This window comes from Eschrichtius robustus, chromosome 2 (assembly GCF_028021215.1).
Source record: "Eschrichtius robustus isolate mEscRob2 chromosome 2, mEscRob2.pri, whole genome shotgun sequence".
NCBI lineage: Eukaryota > Metazoa > Chordata > Mammalia > Artiodactyla > Eschrichtiidae > Eschrichtius > Eschrichtius robustus.
Window position 1 is genome coordinate 126,002,944 of NC_090825.1, and position 19,034 is coordinate 126,021,977.

The following is a 19,034-nucleotide window of genomic DNA, read 5'->3' on the forward strand; positions in this document are numbered from 1 at the left end:
GGAGCAGAGACCAAACAACAGAATTAAGTGCGAATTCCCAGGTCTCTCAAACTTGCTGCACCTTTGTTCTCATTGTAGAACTCCAGCCACCGTGGGTCCACAGCCCCAAGCAACAGACACAGTGAATTTGACCAACTTAAAATGTCTTGGGACAGCTAGCTTCTCTAACGGCTCTGATATTGCTCTATACATTTCCACTATACCATTTGCATATGTCCTCAAAACTGGCCTAACACGTCATTTCAGAATATAAATCATTTTACTTCAACAATATACTATTTGATGATTAAATACAAAATGCATAGCCTGACTAGATCAAGTACACTCAATTCATCGCCATCTTAGGCTGTTTGAAAGATGAGAAGTGCACTAAAAGTTTGTCAATAAATGTATTCCAGAGAAGAGTGGAAGTTTTTTTGGGGGGATCCCCCAAATGTTGTAAGCAACCATCACGTGATTATAGTATAGTATCACTTCAAAAGGAACAGCACATCTGAGATACCTAAAATTTTTATGTTTGTAACATTTTACTATAGCTCACAGACCTACTTACATGTTGGTCACACGGTTATCATTGTCTTGAAAACTGACAAAGAGAAAACCTAAAATACTGCTATCAGTCTGGCTCAGAAAGAGTCAACTATCTCACAAACTACTGGCGAATTTTTAGGAGCTAAGCTGAAAACATCTAGGCCACCCCTTCCCATAGTTCACTCTAGTCAAGTTACAAGAACGTAATCTCAATATTTCAGCAAATGTTAAGAGAAAACTAGCTCAGTGGCTTGGATTCTAAAATCCTTTTGTTTGGTATTTTTATTATAATGGAATTAAATTTATAATTATTAAAGTATAATCTGCTCAAAACATTGCAAGGACTAGTAGAAATAGGAAAAATCTCTTAATATTTGTTGATAGAAAATAATAGTAAAAGCAACCCTCCAAAATTCCACTTGCAGGCCATAGGACCATGAGCACAACCGTATGGGAGGAGATAACCAGTCTCTCCCTTCATATATATTTTTTATTTTCTTGTTATACCTTCCCAAAACAGAGACATTCAACAGTAGTTAGAATGGCCATCTCCCAACATTTAAAAAACTGCACCCCCCAATGGGTGAACAAAGTAAAGAGTAGTAACCTAGAGTTCAGCTGAGTAAGCCACTGCGGAGCCTTAAGTGGTGAGGTCTTCCAATTTCAGAGTGATGTGTCTTCAACTTGTATCATCATTTTAGTGGAAAAACATAATTTAATTTTGGTGAAATGAGATTCATCTCCCGACAGGATTAGTAACAGCATTCACTGAATTTCACATTCTTCTTTTGTGAACTGTGAAGAAAATGAATGGTAGCTAGAAGATCAATGGTATTCCAGCTCCAGCTGCAGATGGAATGACAATATACCAGGACAAAAACACCTATATTTTGATTTACAAAGCTAACAGCAGTTTTAAATCTGCAACTTAATTACAGACCAACTACACCACAACCTTTTCAAATGGCAAAAATACAAAAAAGTGTTACAAAAATATTTCAGAAAAAGTGCATAGTCTAAGTGCATAGTAAATAAAAGCACTGAAAAATATCTTGCTAGAGGGAGTTCAGCTTGGAAAAGTTATTACCAAAGCTAAACGTTTTTATTTTACACAAACTATACTCAAAAATAGCTTTATGAGACTGATTTCTGGCTAAAAGTATCAAAGGGTTTATTAGTCAAGAAACAAATACCTTAACCAACACGGGTGGATAGAAGGAAACAAAGAAGCTGCCTACCCCAAAGTTCATACTCATTAAGATTTCTGCAGTATGATGGTGCTAATATATCTTTTAATGGCAAAATGTGGTCATCATTGAATTAATTATTGCTAACATAGTTTTCAAATGAAAAGAAAAAAAAAAAGAAAAAAAAAATAGGAAGAAAACAAACCTGACACAATCTGACCAAACACATGTCAATTTACAATTTCAAGGTTATTTTACAAAATACCTACATTTACACAAATAGGCGCCTGGCAGCATTTTTAGACAAAAGTTCTTTTAACTTATCCTGATGTGCTATAAATGAATAAATTACACTAAAGAATTAGTTATTAAGCTTTTCTTTCTCTTGGGTCAGAAAAAGAAAAGAGCCACACATAAGACCGAGAGATGAACTGCAGGTAATTTATAGAAATGGGTGGGGGATAGGGAGGGTCAGCAGTCACAAGGACCTCACAGGGTATGACGCTCTCCAAGGTTAGGGGTCAATCTGCTTAGAGCCAATCAACAAGGAATTTAAACAACAGTTTCATTTTGTAGTTAAACCCTTTAACGCTTTCATTCTTATTCAAAATCAGTCCAGGTGTTAGTCTGAGGCTGCAAAAGTTACAATACCAAGTCCTGGCAGTTGCAGCTGCAGCACTAGGTATTGTGCCTACAAGTCACAAAAAAAAAGAAAAATGAAAGAATGCCTTTCCGCTTCAGGGAAAAAAAATATTTTTAAATAAAAAATTTGAGAAGAAGTCATGACACTAAATCTAAAATGATTCGCAAAGGAATATTACATAACAAATGGCTTGAAGTAGTCTATTAAAAAATTGGGGAGATTTTGATTTCGTAGTGAGTCAGCAAGGCATTTTTTTTTGTTTTAAAAAATCTCATTTCCTTACAGAAACAGTTTATAGTTTTTAATGAACTTGTAAACAAAAAAGCTCCCATTTCAAAATAAAACAAAATCCCAGATCATATAGATGTTTACAGTGATTACATTTATCTAAGCAACATACATACATGTTCAGTTTAAGATGTTAACTAAATTTCTGTGACAAATATGCTTTTTTCTTGTTTTTTTTAATACCAAGAACATTATAGAGTTAATGCAGAGTCCTAAGGATAATCTAGTAGTCACTAAGTTTTTCTTAAGTCTTCACTTTAGATGCTGTTATTTCTAGCACAGTTAAGCAGGCAGTCTTTCATATGCTCAAACACTGGAATCTTTGGTTGCTACCATATCAGCTGGCTTGCAAACAAGAAGCCAACCATTTTAAGAATGTTTTAAGTGAACAACTTGCAAACCCCAGGGATGGATAAACCCTAAGAATGCACAATTGTGAGCATTTACAACCATCACAACTGTGGCTGAAGACTGTTCATGCCGTTCTTCTGAAATGAGATCTCAAAGCAGTATAGTTCAAAATAAAAGATCTTAACAAAAAATTGGCATATGCACAATTTCTCCACCAATTTGTGTGTCAACCATTTAGTTAACTTTTCCACTTGAAAAAATGCAATAGAAAACTGGACACCATGTTTCACTATCTCAGTTAATATTCACAATTACAGCGGCTACAACTCAGGACACAGCATCACCAGTGCTGCCCAGAGCCAGTTTATACTGAAATTAAGTTCTTTACACCAAGTAAATGGTTGTCCACAACCACTGGCTAGTGTACATAATGAACTAAAATTTCTAGATTTGGGGAGAAACAAATGCTGCTCCGATCATCTGCTCTGCTTCTTCTGTTCCTTGATTCATGCTTAGAAACCTATTAAAAAAAAATCAAAACAGAAAAAAAGAATGTTAAACTCCAAGTTACAAAAATTTTCTTAACCACACCCAAAGTAGGGAAATAATTACTTTAGAATGGTAACTCATATGTTATTTTCATCTATTTGAAAATCACTAGGTCAGGTTAGCGTTTAAAATTAAAAAAAACAGGAAACTTTTGTACTGGATGCCTCTAGGCAGGAGTGGTATACAGTGAATTAAAGCTTTCCGGTCCAGCATACAGTTCTCAAGAGAATTAGTGGTAATTCCAATAAGCCTGTTTTTGTTTACTTCTGTATTTCTAGTATCTAGAATACATTATGTGTTTATTAGTCAAATAAATAAAAAATAAGATTGCTTTATCAACTAGAAAGTAGTTTTAATCATACTGTGAGCAGGAACTTTTCTGTACATTATTTCTGACACAAATGAGGAACAAAAGGCTTTAATAATAAATGTATTCAAGGCATAATTATCTGAGTTATTCCACTGAACACAAACCTGGTAAGTATATGATTTTTATACAGAAACCTTAGACCTATAAAAATTCTTTACGTCTATCAGTTACATTAAAAAGACTAGTTTTTTACCACTGATTTGAAAATGTAAATGAGTGAGGCTTTCTGGCTTTACTTTCAAGCCTCCCCACCCTGTAAATACACTTCTCCTCCTCCAAAAATCAGACCTCAGGGCTTCCACATAAAGGCAGGTTTGAACAGGAGGCTCAGGTAATAACAGCTGCATGTTCTATCTACAGCTGAAGGCAACCAGAGGAATTACGCCCATTTCTAATACCTACAAGCTTTATCTATAGCTAAAGGGAATATGCTGTCTCAACATCATGAAAATTCCATCAGCACCTCTCACCTACAGGCCTCCTTTAAGTCATCAATGACCCTTGGTCCAAGCCCTCCTCTTATAGCCAACCTATATAGCTCATTCTAGCTCACTCTAATCACTCACTTCCTCAGCACAAACCATGTTTTTGTCAATCATAAGCTGCTCCTTTTTTGGTACTTCAACATTTGCAGGATCATCTCCAGCAGGCTTTGTGGGATAAATGAAATAGTTCTGTAATTTACTTTTCATGCATGTATGCCTTTGTTTTTTCATTTGAGGACAGAAAGTCATCTTCATTCATTTGAAAACTATATTGTGACAAGCTCCGAAGACAAAGATGTGAGTGTTGTACTTCTCTGTCTCTCCACAGTGCCTTAACAACAGAGTAGGTGCAAAACAGGCTTTTGCTGCCTGTCCTAGCACTAAGTTCATAAAGCAAATGCCAAAAGTGAAAGATAATGAAACTTTCTGAAAATGTACTTTGCCACAGGAATACTACGTTTCTGATGCATGTTATTAAATAGGATTCGCAGTGTAAAACCACAAAAAGGCTGTCAAATCAAACCTGAATTAAATTTTTAAAAATCTGACCATATACTGTAACTTAGTTCCAATGTTAAAATACAGAATATTTTAAAGCAAATTAAAACTATGGATTAGCTAAATAGCAATGACCCTTATCCTGAGGAGAATCTGGTTTCAAGTCCTGCAATTATCATTAAATACAATAAAAATGTTTTCACAACCACTAAAATTGTTGGGTTTTCTTATACTGTAGCTTTTTTACACAATTACACGATACTGAATAATTACTGGTATCCCCCTACTTTTCGAAAAGTTCGCTTTATGCCACCTCACATTATATGAAAGGCCTACATTAGTACCTGTTTTCATTAACCAAAGATTTTTTGCTTTTACGAAAAAAGGCAAAAAGCAAAAATAGCATTCAGCGTTTCACAGCAAACCTAGAGGCAGCATGCACCCTGAGTAGTGATAACGGCACTCCTGAGGAGTGATAAAGGCACCGCCAAGTTCTTTCCCTGGGAACTACCATCAGCCTCAGCCGCCACAGCTTTGAACTGTGTCTGCTAGCATCTATGCATTATCTCAATTTTTCAGCAACATGTATCCTAAGGTAACTGCTTCTTTGCTTTATGCCATTTTAGCTTAGGAAAGGTTTTGAATGCCCTACTTTCAGACAGGGAAACCTGTACTACGTTGAATATCCAAACAGCATTAAAATGAAAACCACTGTCACTAACAAACTAAAAAGAAAACGTAAGTTACATTGTCAGTCAAAATATTAGAAAACTCTTGTGTCTTTAATAGGGATAAGAATTGTATCTGTTCATCTTTTAATCTGATATTTGAAGAACTGCTGGGTCAACTAATGATTACAATTGTTTAGGGGCTGGTTAAAGGCTAGCCTAACAATATTCCTGGTAGAATAGAGCAGTCAAATCCAGATTTAACTCTTCAGACTGGTCAATGGTAGGATATTCCACCCAGGGATCAATGTTTCTCCGGTGAATTGTCCTAAAATGTTACAGATGCTTGTTTAGGAAAAATCTCAATAGGAGCATTCAGCAGGTATTCAAGATTCAATCTTCAAGTACTAGGTATTCTTTTCCTCAGTGTGCAATTAGTCCTTGGTTTGTCTTGTAGTTTAGGTGGTATCTCCTGGTTTCTAAAGTCCAAAAACCCATCTTCACTGCAACAGTTAAAATAAGGAATGAAGGAATGAATCCTTTTGTTCCTAAAAAAGAGGGGGGGGGAGAGGGAGGAGTTAAAATAGGGTTGGAGAATTAATGTGACAAATTCAGGACTTAATAGATACATTTAAGTTTTCTTTACAAATCTGCAAAAGGAGAAAGAATGTTTATTTTTATACAACTAACCAGGAGATTCTATCCCTCAGTCTGAAATCTGGAAAGTATGTATCCGCTCCTATTTGTAAATTAACTTCAGATTAACTTGATTTTGGTTTTCAACAGAACCACAAACTAGTTCAAAGATATATTTATGTAATACTAAGGCTAGGAAGTTTGCGATGAGCTTTTAAAATTTAGAGTCCTTTCACAGTGTAAGACGTAACTTTTAAAAATTAATTTTGACTATAATATTTACATTCACTATGCAAAGCCACTTATATTAACTAACTTTTCTTATAATATGCTTGTGTGGTTTTTCTGGTTGTATAGAATCAGAATCAAGTTTGGAGAATTTTGAATCAGACTGACAGTATAAAAGTTGAAGGAAAAAACAAGAACTAAAATAACTCTTCTTTTTCCACAGAAACTAAAAAAGTATTTAGTTGGGAAAGATAAAGGAAATAGATTTTATTTTTATCACTACAAATAAGATAAATGACAACTTAAGTATAGCAGGTACACATCATTCCTAAGCTGCATTAAAAAAAAGACTGATGACCTGATTTCTTTTGTCTTCTCTTTTACAGAATTAATTCTGCTACAGATTTCTAAGGATGCTGAATTTTAAAATACCTGTTACAACTGCTTCCTTCCCCAGCTGGTAGATGGTCTGCATTATACACCACTGAGTCACAGCAACACTGTACTCTTCTAGGTCTTCTGACAGTTGTTTTCAATCTGACAAGTTGAAAAGTTTGATAGGTCCAGCAAGCCTTCGAGAGGTGGGCTTCAGATCACTTCAAATCAACTCTTAAGCACTCATCTTTATTTCCTGTTGGGTTATTTGGTTCTTTTCTCTCCAGCTTTATTGTCCACAGTGAAACAAAGCTGACAAAAATTTCAGCAAACAGATGCAGCTCCCCGGCACCTCTTTGGATTGAGAGTATTTGGAGCAGAGCAGTCTCTCCAGATATTTCAAGGTCTTCCCCTGTGATATGGTTTACGTTGCTGAATGACCAGCCACGTTCCTAGCAGCAATTGGTGAAGTCAGAAAAAGTTAAGCTAGACATAAATGGTAAGTGAAGCCCAGTAAATACTGGAAGGTAAATCAAGGAAGACCATGAACATGTAGGATAATGTGACGGGAAAAATATGTCTAATCTATTGAACGCCAACAATTTGACATTCATGTATATTATGATAAAACTATGCTTAGTAGCAATGACCGGAATAGTGAACAGATGGGTTAAGATGATGAGAATAGTAGAATTAGGAGAGGATACACCTTTGGCTTCACTACCTTCTGCAATTCTCCCCATCTCTGCCCTCAACTAAAGAAATGGTTAAGTGAATTCTGAATGTCCTAAAAATATTTCTTTTTCCTTTACTTCTTAAATGTCTTGAAAAGTACTTTCCTTATAATCAAATATAGTTGAAGGGAGTGAAAATGAATTTGGAAGTGTATCAGATGTATTATCTTTTGTTTTCCTCTTTAATGTGCATAAAAACAATAACTGTAGTCTTGTGGTACCTGAGCACTTAAAAACAGTACAGATCATAGTGAGCATTAGGGGAGACGCCTTGTAGTCTTTTGATGGCCTTCAAAATGGAATATTTCAAAAGATCTTTTCTTTAGAAAAGTAAACAGAAGTCTATTACATATAAGTCCACCTTAGCTGAATGAGTCAGACTTTAAAGTCTTTGCACATTCTTAGTAAACTGCTAAAACAACTTATAGCTTTCAATGGAAGAAACATCAGGTAACGATTTTTCCAAAATTATCACAGAAAACGTATTAGTAAAAGCTACCATTTGGGGGATTTTTTCCCAGGAATGTATGTGCCCGCAATATAGAGATTCACTTGCTGAAGATCCATTTAAGATACTGAATCCTCTGATGTGGAAACCCCTGAAAGGGTAACTCGTGAATAACAAATGATATATTTAAAAAGCACATCTAAAATTTTAACTAGAAAAATATAATACGATTTTTTTTCATCACCACGGAAGAGATTTCTTGATATCAATGAATCACTGAGCTCTTCCTTGAATAAAAGCTTACTGTAGGGAATCCTAAGAGAATATGCTTTCAAACACCCTTATTACTTAGAGATTGGAATCAGGAGTAAGTAAAGCTAGAGCAGTTATTTTCAAACTCCAAGCTTCACAGGAGATTTCTTACTGGATGACCCAGATAATGGGGTTGGGGTAGAGGTTAGTTAGGGGAAATAGACTCCCCATACTTATTTCATACCACCCCCAACTGTGCTATGCTTTCATGGCTTTATATATGGGGTAGTTTTGTGTAAGATTTGTTTAGGGCACTAAGTTTTATATCCAAAATAAAACGAGTCAAAGATTAAAAAGAATTTTGTTCTTTGTATTCTGTGGAGTGGCGTGTTTTAATTGCAAGCAATATTTTGCTTAGAGTCAAAACATACTGCCTGGAAATGCATTTCTGAAAGCAGTCAGTGATATGTGGTGGGTTTTATGAAAAGTCCAAATTTTCAAGATTTTACAAGTCCATGTCTGTGTGATATTTGTATAACCCCAGTGTCTAATAATGCTATGAAATTTTTATAAGATTTTAAGTTGCTTTTATGAAAAATACAATACAAAAGAAGGATTAAACTTAAGTTTAATTACAATTTTTTCCAATGAAACATACTAACTCAGTGGATCCAACTTCTCATCTTTAAGACCTAGATAAGGCAGGACAAAAATTTTGCTTGTTTATTGAGTAAGAGACACACAGTAAACTAACAAGGAAACTAGCTCAAAATAAGGTAATTCTTTCTGAAGGCTGCTGAATGCCTGAAGTGCAATGTTCTAGGTCAGATGAGATTTCAACCTAATTTTCGTTCTAGAAACTGCAACTTGTAATAATCCTATTATCTGAGCTAGCTTTAGTCAAAAACTGGTTTCATTTTGTGAGAAAAAGCAAATACACTGTAGGTGTCAGGTCCTCAGTTTACGGAGTCTATGTGGTCTTACCTAAATGGCAGGACCACTTCTCAGCAATACTAGCCACCTACCTCATTAAGAACCTGTTGACAATATGATTAGTTATATAATGATTAAAACATTCAAAAGTGACAATTAAATTCCAACTATGATGCAGAGGTAGAGCACTGGGCAAGCATTAGTGTTTGTTATCTTGAGTTCAAACTTCCTCATCTAAGAACTCCCACTACATTAAACCTCCAACTGTGGATCCTTCCCAGAAACGTGGAAACGAAGTACCTCAACTTCATTCCTAATAGATGAGCTGCTGGGAGGAGGATGACATCAGTTAACTACACTATTTGAAAAGTATCCTCAGATTAGAGCCCACTTTTAAATTACAAAATTTTTTAATTGCAACAGTAAAAATATGGACCAAAGAAGACCAAGTTCAGATTAGAGCAGTGATTCAGAAATTATGTAATTAGAAACCAAAAAACAAACCTTACCTGCCCACCACTTCCAGGAAGTAGGCAGGTATCAGGAGGTAAGCCCCAGAAAGGGGAAAAGAAAAACAGACAAAAAACATAAAACACAGGAGTTGAACTGTATGGCAACAGTGATAAGAAATGGCACTGTGCCCTAACAGTTCTACTCCTTAGTAGCACTAAGAGTGCCAGAGAGATATAGAAAGGAAATAGACTAACAGCTCAGTGGCATTTGCCCCAGTTTTTTTTTCTTTCCAATTTGCGAGGAATAACTGCAGAATTCAATTCTACAGTAGACCCCTAGACCCTGAATATTTGTACAATTAAAAAAAAGTAAAAAAAAAAAAAAAAAAAAAAAAGTAAAGCCCTAAGAAAAAAATCATTTTGAAATTAAGAACATATATAGCTAAGCAGCAACTAAAAGAGAGATTTATTTTTGTGATAAGGAAGGATGTGTCGAGCTTTTCAGTTATTTGAGCATTTAAGAGAGTAAATGAGGTGCTCCGCAACTGAGAAGACAGACACTTCAGGGGCAATGCCAGACTCACCTCTTGAACTTAGATCATGTTCACAATTTTCCATTTTTAATTCTAAAGCATTAACATGCAGAAAAATTCTTAACACTGTTAGTTGGAAAGAAAGTCAAAATACCATGGCTAACCAGATTCATTATTAAAAATCAACAAGTGTTAGGTCTAGGATTTTGGATTGATTGATTATACCATATTCCCAACATCGAATGTTTATTTTGGAAAGGGTTAATGAATGAGTAAAAAAGATGCAGTTGTTAAAAATGACCCAAAATCCCAAGAGAAATGATAATAATATACACACATATATGTATATACAAATACATATACATATATATGAATAAGGACATTTGGGTTTAAAGTTAGTAGTCAAATTTTCCAAGGACGTCTTTTTTTAAAAACAAAGAGCCAAATTTTTATGTATTTTAAAACCACCTCCTCGATCTAACACTGTTAGAAATGGATGAATTACCCAATTTTGTGTTCAATTTTTTTTCCCTGTAACGTCACTTGGTTCTTGGCTACTAACCTTTCATGTTACTCTTGGTTTTGTCAGTTTGCTTGCCTGTGGGGGTTTGGGCCTGCTGACCCTGCCCACTTGAAGAGGCTGCCTGCTGTGCTGCTTTCTGCTTTAACATTGTCCAATCAAATGTGTAGTCATATTGGTGATTCAGGGTCCTGGAAAATATAAAATTATAGGTTAACCCATTATTAATAGGGTCCAATTAAATACTCCACAGAACTTTCAAGACAGTGAGAGCATTTTCTAAGGAAATGAGTATCTTCTCTTAAGTGTTGTAGCTTCTACAAGATTTCTTTCCCTACAGATGACTTACTGTTCAGTTAATTCCACTTTTTACATGTCTCAATTGGGGGGAAATGATGTCACCGCTTTGGTCTGCTGTATTCAAGAATAAATCCTCTCCCTTTTCAAAAAGAAGCTGCCTTTAAACTTTCTTGAAATGAGCAGGGGAGTGGGAATGAAAGGCAGCCATGAGGGAATTCTCTGGCAGTCCAGTGGTTAGGACTCCGTGCTTTCACTGCCGAGGGCACGGGTTCAACCCCTGGTCGGGGAACTAAGATCCCACAAGCGGCACTGTGCAGCCAAAAAAAAGCAGCATGAACAACAAAAACACTGAGTCAAGCTGTCAGTTATGGGGGAATATTCTTAACAGAAGGTATCCCCTAAAGACAAATCAGAGTAGACATGAGACTGTAACTTTGAGAGGGCGATGTCTATGCTGGTGACTTGGGAAGACTTTTCTAGGATTAGAGGATTATCCCTAATTCTTCTCTTCCAACTAAGATTTTGAGCCACATGTACTTTATTTTTCCCTTTTGTTCAAGACCAATTACGGGTTGTATACCTAGGGACCCTAGAGTTTGGGCCTACCTCCACAATATCATAAACTCCAATTATTGCCTGATATTTTAATTGCTATTCATTTTGGTATTGAGCAGGGTTCTCTACCAAGTCGGAGAGTCCCAACTGCCACCAACAGTCACTTGTATCTAATGTGAATTGTGTAACTATTGTGGAAAACTTATATTCTACTTTGAGTTTGATTTAAGTTTCTCCATCCCAAACTAAAATATTTCAAGGACATTTGGAAATGGAAAAATGTCAAACTCACAGTTTCTTAACATTTCATCATACTGGTTAGACCCACTTTTACTTGCTACTTGTCAGAATAGATATGTTGGGCAGACTGAACTAATTTCCCTCACTGGAGTTTATAGTCTTAAAAACTGACCTGAAAAGAATGCGGAATAGCTGCCTCAGGTACATGTAATCCGGGGCTTCCTCAAAGCGCAGCCCACGGCAATAGTTTAAGTACATGGCAAATTCTGCAGGAAATCCCTATGAGTTCAAGAGTTAAAACACAAAATTAAGACAACAACAACAAAAAACTTATTTAAAACAGAAAAATCAATGTATTTAAAAACAAGCAAGAAATGTATTTGAGGATATTTTACTACTTTGCTATAAGATCTGAGAACTAAAATAGCAATAATATGACTTGGTATCCTCATAAATTTGACAAAATTTCATCGTCCCAACCACCTTATTATGTACTATATCTTTTAATATTGGTAGAGGAAATATATATCCTTTCCTTACAGTATCAGGTTCTTAAATAATTTAGATATCCCACTTGTTAACCTATTATTTTATCAATGTACAATAACTGGATGGCAATAAAGAATAAACAACAAAAATGAGGCCAGTAATGTTCTTTGCCAGAACAGGACAGTGAGTGGGTACTCTCTCTCCACTCTGAAATTACTTTCTTTTTAAACAGCAGTATAGACCTATATAAAGAGAAGTAAAATCAAGAGTGCAATTATACAAAGCAACCATTGTTATGATATAGATCAATCCACTACCACACCCTATGAACATACTGGGTTTGTCTTTTCTTTTTTCCATAATCCAATGCTTCCTCCTATGAATAGATTGGGTTTGTCTTTTTTTCCATAACTGTTATCATACTGCATACGTAATATATTCCATTTTCCATTAAAAGATTGCAAGCATCCTTCTATGTCATTTCTAACCTCCGCATGAACTTTTTAGAAGTTCATGGCTGGATATTATTTGACCTAATGAATACATCATAATTAACTTGTTCCCTATAACTGGACATTTAGAGGATTCCATTTTTCTCTATTATAGACAATACTAATAAGTACGTCTGAGGCGTAAACTGTTTCCACGTTTGGTTTCTTAGCAAAGATTCTCAAAGATGTATACAGACGTTTTTTAAGGCTGTAGATATTAGTCACCAAAAGGATTTTGCCATTAGGAACCTAGAAATGCGAAGTATTTTAACAACAAAAATCCTCACATCTCTTCCCTTTGAGTAAATGTGAATGTGAAGGGAGATGAGTTAAAAGAGGCAGTCTCCTCCCAAAACCTTATGACTTTGAGAAATTTCTCACATCCACAAGGTAGGATAGAATGTACATATCCACATTTATTTTTTACTGATTACAGTGATGGAAACAAATTTAATTTTTACAAAGTACTTTTTTTAAAATTTATTTTATCTATTTTATTTTTGGCTGCGTTGGGTCTTTGTTGCTGTGTGCAGGCTCTTCTCTGGTTCCGGTGAGTGGGGGCTACTCTTTGTTGCGATGCGAGGTCTTCTCATTGCAGTGGCTTCTCGTTGCAGAGCACCGGCTCTAGGCGCGTGGGCTTCAGTAGCTGTGGCACGGGGGCTCAGTAGTTGTGGCTTGCGGGCTCTAGAGCGCAGGCTCAGTAGCTCGGTAGTTGTGGCGCATGGGCTTAGTTACTCCACGGCATGTGGGATCTTCCCGGACCAGGGCTCAAACCCGTGTCCCCTGCACTGGCAGGCAGATTCTTAACCACTGTGCCACCAGGGAAGCCCTTATAAAGTACTCTTATGCTATTTTCTTTTCCGGTGGACAGTTAAAAATACATAATAAACATATTGTACATTTTAATTTTTAAAAAACTCTCAACAGGACTTTTCAACTCTTAATATACATTCACAGTCTGTATTAATAGTATTCTGCATTTATCAAATGAACTTACTTTTACAAAAGAAAACTACCAACATGATAAGCATTTCATATGTAAAGTATGAACTATCGCTAGACCATGCCGCTGGACCATAAGACTGAAAACAATCTCACTACTTTATAGTAATACCTAATACTTCGGTGTTCATTGCACCCTGAATCAATTATATGTGTCTAATCCAGAAAGACAAATGTAGTTCACAATTTCCAGATCAAAATTAAGATGCAGCACACAAGCAGAGAATGTACTAAATCCTCCCGTTCTCTTCCTGTAAAAATGGCTGACTTTTATAAGTCAAATGAAACTTTGTAAGTAACTACTGTATGGAAAATATGATGTTTTGCTTCCTGAAGTATAAGACTTTAAAGTTATTTGGGTAAACTATAACATATGAATATTTTATTCATTAACCTAAAATGTATTTCATAATTTAAAACAAATCCCCAAAGAGTCTCAGAAAAGATCATAATTTCCCAACCCATCCCCTCTGTTTCTGTAGATATGCAGAAAAAGAGAAAGCAAATTTGTGGATGGGGAGACTCATAAAGACATCACCATTTACTCCCTTCCAAAGTACTATTTCAACTCATGCTGATTTCTCCCTTCTACCACCCAAATATGTAATTATATATTGTTTTCTAATTATTTCAGGTATGCAACTGTCACAAAGATGACCATGTGGTCTTCTTTCTATGGAAGAGACATCATGACACAAGTATCTTTCCACTCTCAACTCACGTGCCTCTCTTCAAAGTCTGAGATTTCAGAGAAATGAGCCAGATTCAAACTGCCACCCATACTGTTGGACACTTCCTATTTCTGGATTGTTCTAATCTGCTTGCCTTTGTTTCCCTAATTCCTTGATGTGCCAATTGTGGATATCCTTTCTTCTCTGGCACCAGTTTAAGAATAAGGGGAATATTTCTTAACTTAATTTTCTCATAAATTCGTTTTGAGGTTTGGAATTGAGGTTCTATTAGAAAAGTTTACCTCCTTCTTATTTTTCCTCCAATTTAAAACAGATCATAGGGCCTAAACCAGAAACATAAAACAATTATTTAAAAATGACTCATATGTTCAGGTCATTCCTTTTTAAATTTTTTTGGCTGTGTTGGGTCTTCGTTGCTGTGCGCCGGCTTTTCTCTCATTGCGGTGAGCGGGGGCCACTCTTCGTTGTGGTGCGTGGGATTCTCCTTGAGGTGGCGTCTCTTGTTGGGGTGCACGGGCTTCAGTAGTTGCAGCGTGTGGGCTCAGTACTTGTGGCACGTGGACTCCAGTAGTTGCGGCACACAGGCCCTAGAGCGCATGGGCTTCAGCAGTTGTGGCGTGTGGGCTCAGCAGTTGTGGCGTGCGGGCTTAGTTGCTCTGCAGCACATGGGATCTTCCCGGACGAGGGATCGAACCCGTGTCCCCTGCACTGGCAGGTGGATTCTTAACCACTGCGCCACTAGGGAAGTTCTCAAGTCATTCATAAAGATACCAAGAATCAACCAAAGTAAATTTAAAACAGTAAATAGCTACTCAATAGGATGCTTAAGTTCTGAGGCTGGAAAAGAAAATGTTCCTTTTTGTTCCTGGATCATTTATATTAAAAAAAAAAAACATCATGTACACTTACCTTACATAAAACTTCAACAGGTGTGGACATCTTCTTTTCACTAATTTTTTCATACTTTTGCTTCTTTGTTGCAGCCTGTGGAAAATAAGAATCAAACCACACAGATATACTCAATATTATGAGAAGAATCTTACTAGTTTAACATACTACACATAAAAGGAAACTTGAGATTCAAGAGAAATCATAACCTAGAATAAAAAAGAAATCAAAGTATAATACATGTAATCTCCTTTTCCTAAACTGTTAACTTTTCACATGACTTTCTGCTTCAAGAACGTTTTTAGTTATTAGTAAAGGGTGAGTTTAACAGGAATATGATTTAAGTAAAAACAGGTGGAGTCAAATTTGAAATGAGATTTCTGAACCCATATTCAACAAGGGCAAAATAAGCAGATCAATACCAAACTCATGTGCCTGCCCATCATTTAGTGACATTAATAACTGGTGTTATTTTTCCAGTGTAAAAATATTCACATTGGATAAAGCTACCCACACATTGAGCAATTTGTCAAGCTCATAGATGCTCAATAAATATAGGGACCATTTACCTTTCAAGGACCAATAAAGCATCTAAACAGCCATTAAATTCTTGGACACAGTAATTTATCATTACCATACAAATACAAAAGTAGTGGTAAAACTCCTAATTAATGGAAACAAGTAAAATGTTAGGACAATTAAATAATATAGCTAGTATTACTGGATAAACTAGTTCTACCGTACATAAAAGTACACATTTTCAACATAATGGCAACACATCAAAATGAGAAAGTCTCCACCTCTCTTAGCCCATGTCAAGTTCCTTCCAGGTAAAGCTACTGGTTACCAATGGGTACCTGCTAATTGTCCCAAAGGAAACTGTTCCTCAAGTGTGACCGTGAGAGTCTATTAACCTAATTATTACAGAAACGATCAGATTTTATTTTACCAATAAAAGGCAAAAATAAAGTCATTCACTCTCAGAAAACCTCATACTTGAAAGGGACCTTAAAGATCATCTACAATGTGTATTTGTATTCTTAAAACAAAAAGCTGGTGATATGAGTCTGGTTTACCTTTAGTCCTTGCCATGGCAGGCTGGTTCTATTAAAATACATCAAAACATATCCTAATGATTCCATGTCATCTCGGCGACTAGAAAAGAAAATGTAAATTTAAAGGCTGGAATTATTGTGAAGAACATGTGAAAGAAAGCCAGGTACACAAGAAAAAATGTTTCCAAGCAAGGAGAGAAACTAATTTGGTATCTTGTGCAAGAAGTTAGTTAAGGTAATTTAAAAAAAAAGTTCCTAATGGGTTACTTCTAAACAAAATTTCCTCACAGAATCCAAAATTATAAAATCCAGCATGATCCTGCAACTTAACTTTTAAAGAGCAAAAGGAATTTAGCTAAATAACTTTCAAAATGAGGTTAATGAAGATGGAAGAACCATCTAGCAGGACATAAGTTTTGCAGAAGCTCACAAAGATTATTTAGGGATAACGCTGAAAAAATTAACAACTTAAAGCTAATTAAACATCTATATGAATATATACACATACATACATATATATACACACTTACACACATATTCAGACAGATACATGTATTTAAGGACTGGTAATGGCCTACAGAAGATGTGAAACTATAGTTTAACCAAGGGTACTCAGATATTCATGGCTATTCCCTAAGCTTAAAAACTCATTCTCATGAAGTTCCCTAACCTGGAAGCATATCATATCTACGCTTATGTTAAGAAGCAAAAAGAAAAATGATTGACAAAAGATGAAAGTAGATGAAAAACTAGAATTCAAGTCAGAAAATAGAAAGACCACAGAAATTAGGACAATGTTTAAACTAAATCCTATTCATTTATGTAGGGGTGGAAGAGTAGAACAGGGGATGGTCCACCAACCACATTTTGGTTTATTAGGAATCAGATAACATTCTCCTTGTAAAAATAACCAAAACATTCTTCCCCTAAACTCAACTTGCATCACTAACATATAAAAAGCCCAAGATCAGTATTAAGAAAAAAAGTATTGTCTTTAGCTGCAAAAAGAAACATAAAGTTGGATTTATGCTTCTAATTTCCATCATGCAATATTTCCTCCTCAAAAGACAAGCTTCAACAAAGAAAACAAAAAGGCCTCATTTAATCGGCTTCTCTGCACTGTCCAAAGCAGCAGGTAAAAGGATTAATAAGTGTCTTTCAAATCTTCAGCCAAGAAACATCTTTAGATATTGTAAGAAACTAATTAAAATATTTAAAAAACCCATCAATGGCTTTTGCTATGGATTTGATAAACACATTCAATTTTCAAACTCACCTCTGTTCAATACCAAGATGTGCATTGATGCTAGCATATCGAGCAGTGCCAGTGAGATTTTTATCTTCTCTATATGGTATGTGTTGCCTTGTCCTGTTGTCTCTGTACTTTTTGGCCAAACCAAAATCAATAAGGAATAACTTTAAAAGAAAATAAAGAGACATTAGGTTTCCAATCTTGTTCAGTTAAACTGCTTCTTACTCATTAAATGGCATCTATTCTATTTTGTTCAATTATATTAAAATAAAGCATCATAAACAGAACAGATAATGAACAAACTTAACACTCCAATAAGCTTTTATTAGTCCTCATCAATAAATCAAGTTAAAAAAATACAGTTAAGTCAAGTGGTTGATCCCTGTCAGCTGAACAAGTTCATAGGCCCAGTTCATTACACATTCAGGAGCCTGTCTTTGGAACCTCTAACATAGTGGAGAAATGTATACATGCTCAATAGCAGAGTTGCTGACAAGTGTGCTGTATGCCATAATGAAGCCTGACATCCTGTTACACTGGTAAACAAGCATGGGGTTTTAAAAAACTAGACATAAGCTATCTGGAACTCTTCCATTCTACAAAGGCCACTCTTTAGTATGCCAACAGAATGCTCATTATCTAAAATAAGACAACTCTGAAAGTTGTATATTGACAACAAAACCAAGATTTTTATTTACAATAAATAAGCATTTTAAAACAAGCATGCATTTCATTTTATTTCCAACTGACATTTACGCATGTGAGCAGCTTAAGCTTCTGGAAAATATAACAAGTTGATCTAAAGTCTTAAAAAGCACTTAAGTATTTATTTATTTAAATAAAGGTGGCTTACAATCAGCAGTTTAAATGAGCTAACCAGAAACCAAGTAGTATTTCAGAACAAAATAATGTTTAGTGCTGTTTCATTTATATGGTACACAGGGCGTAAGATACTCATTTATAATGTAGCTAATTTTAAAAATTAATTCAGGTTTACTCTCCATGATTAAAACTTTCATACGAAGAAAAAAAACAGAAGTATTTTGGGGGGAAAAACCCAAAGTATGTTCATATTTACCTACCTTCTAAATCAAAATAATCCTAACTTAAAATTTTATTTAGCCTTTATCATAAAATCACTTATCAAAAGTTATGTCTACAAAGTTTATCAAGCAAAGCAGGTCTATGTGCTCTTATACTATGTAGCCCTACACTATTCTTTTCTAGTTACACCTAAATTTTGTAGTTTTTCTTCCCATTAGGCTGACATTAGGTTACTTCTGCAGTTTACAGTCTGTGATGTACTGGGAAACATGACCACCTAGCCTGTTGGGGTTTGTGTCAAAAAATAACTAAAGCAAGTTACTGATTTAAGTGAAAAAGATATGA

The 19,034-nt window shown here is 35.4% G+C and overlaps 1 protein-coding gene across 4 annotated transcripts in view; it reads right to left on the reverse strand.

The window, feature by feature from the left end:
- Nucleotides 1-1,006: 1,006 nt before the first annotated feature.
- CSNK1A1 (casein kinase 1 alpha 1) overlaps nt 1,007-19,034 on the reverse strand; it is a 48,817-nt gene continuing 30,789 nt past the window's right edge. For 2 of the 4 annotated variants that reach the window (XM_068536174.1, XM_068536177.1), the window contains 6 exons: nt 17,670-17,809; nt 16,415-16,493; nt 15,360-15,434; nt 11,949-12,055; nt 10,724-10,872; nt 1,007-3,520 (listed from right to left, as the gene is read on the reverse strand). In XM_068536174.1, the coding sequence (XP_068392275.1) occupies nt 3,513-3,520; nt 10,724-10,872; nt 11,949-12,055; nt 15,360-15,434; nt 16,415-16,493; nt 17,670-17,809 (558 nt within the window). In that variant the 3' untranslated portion in view covers nt 1,007-3,512. Of the gene's footprint in view, nt 3,521-10,718; nt 10,873-11,948; nt 12,056-15,359; nt 15,435-16,414; nt 16,494-17,669; nt 17,810-19,034 lie in introns of those variants that run through there. The other 2 variants (XM_068536176.1, XM_068536175.1) reach the window with 2 other exon arrangements.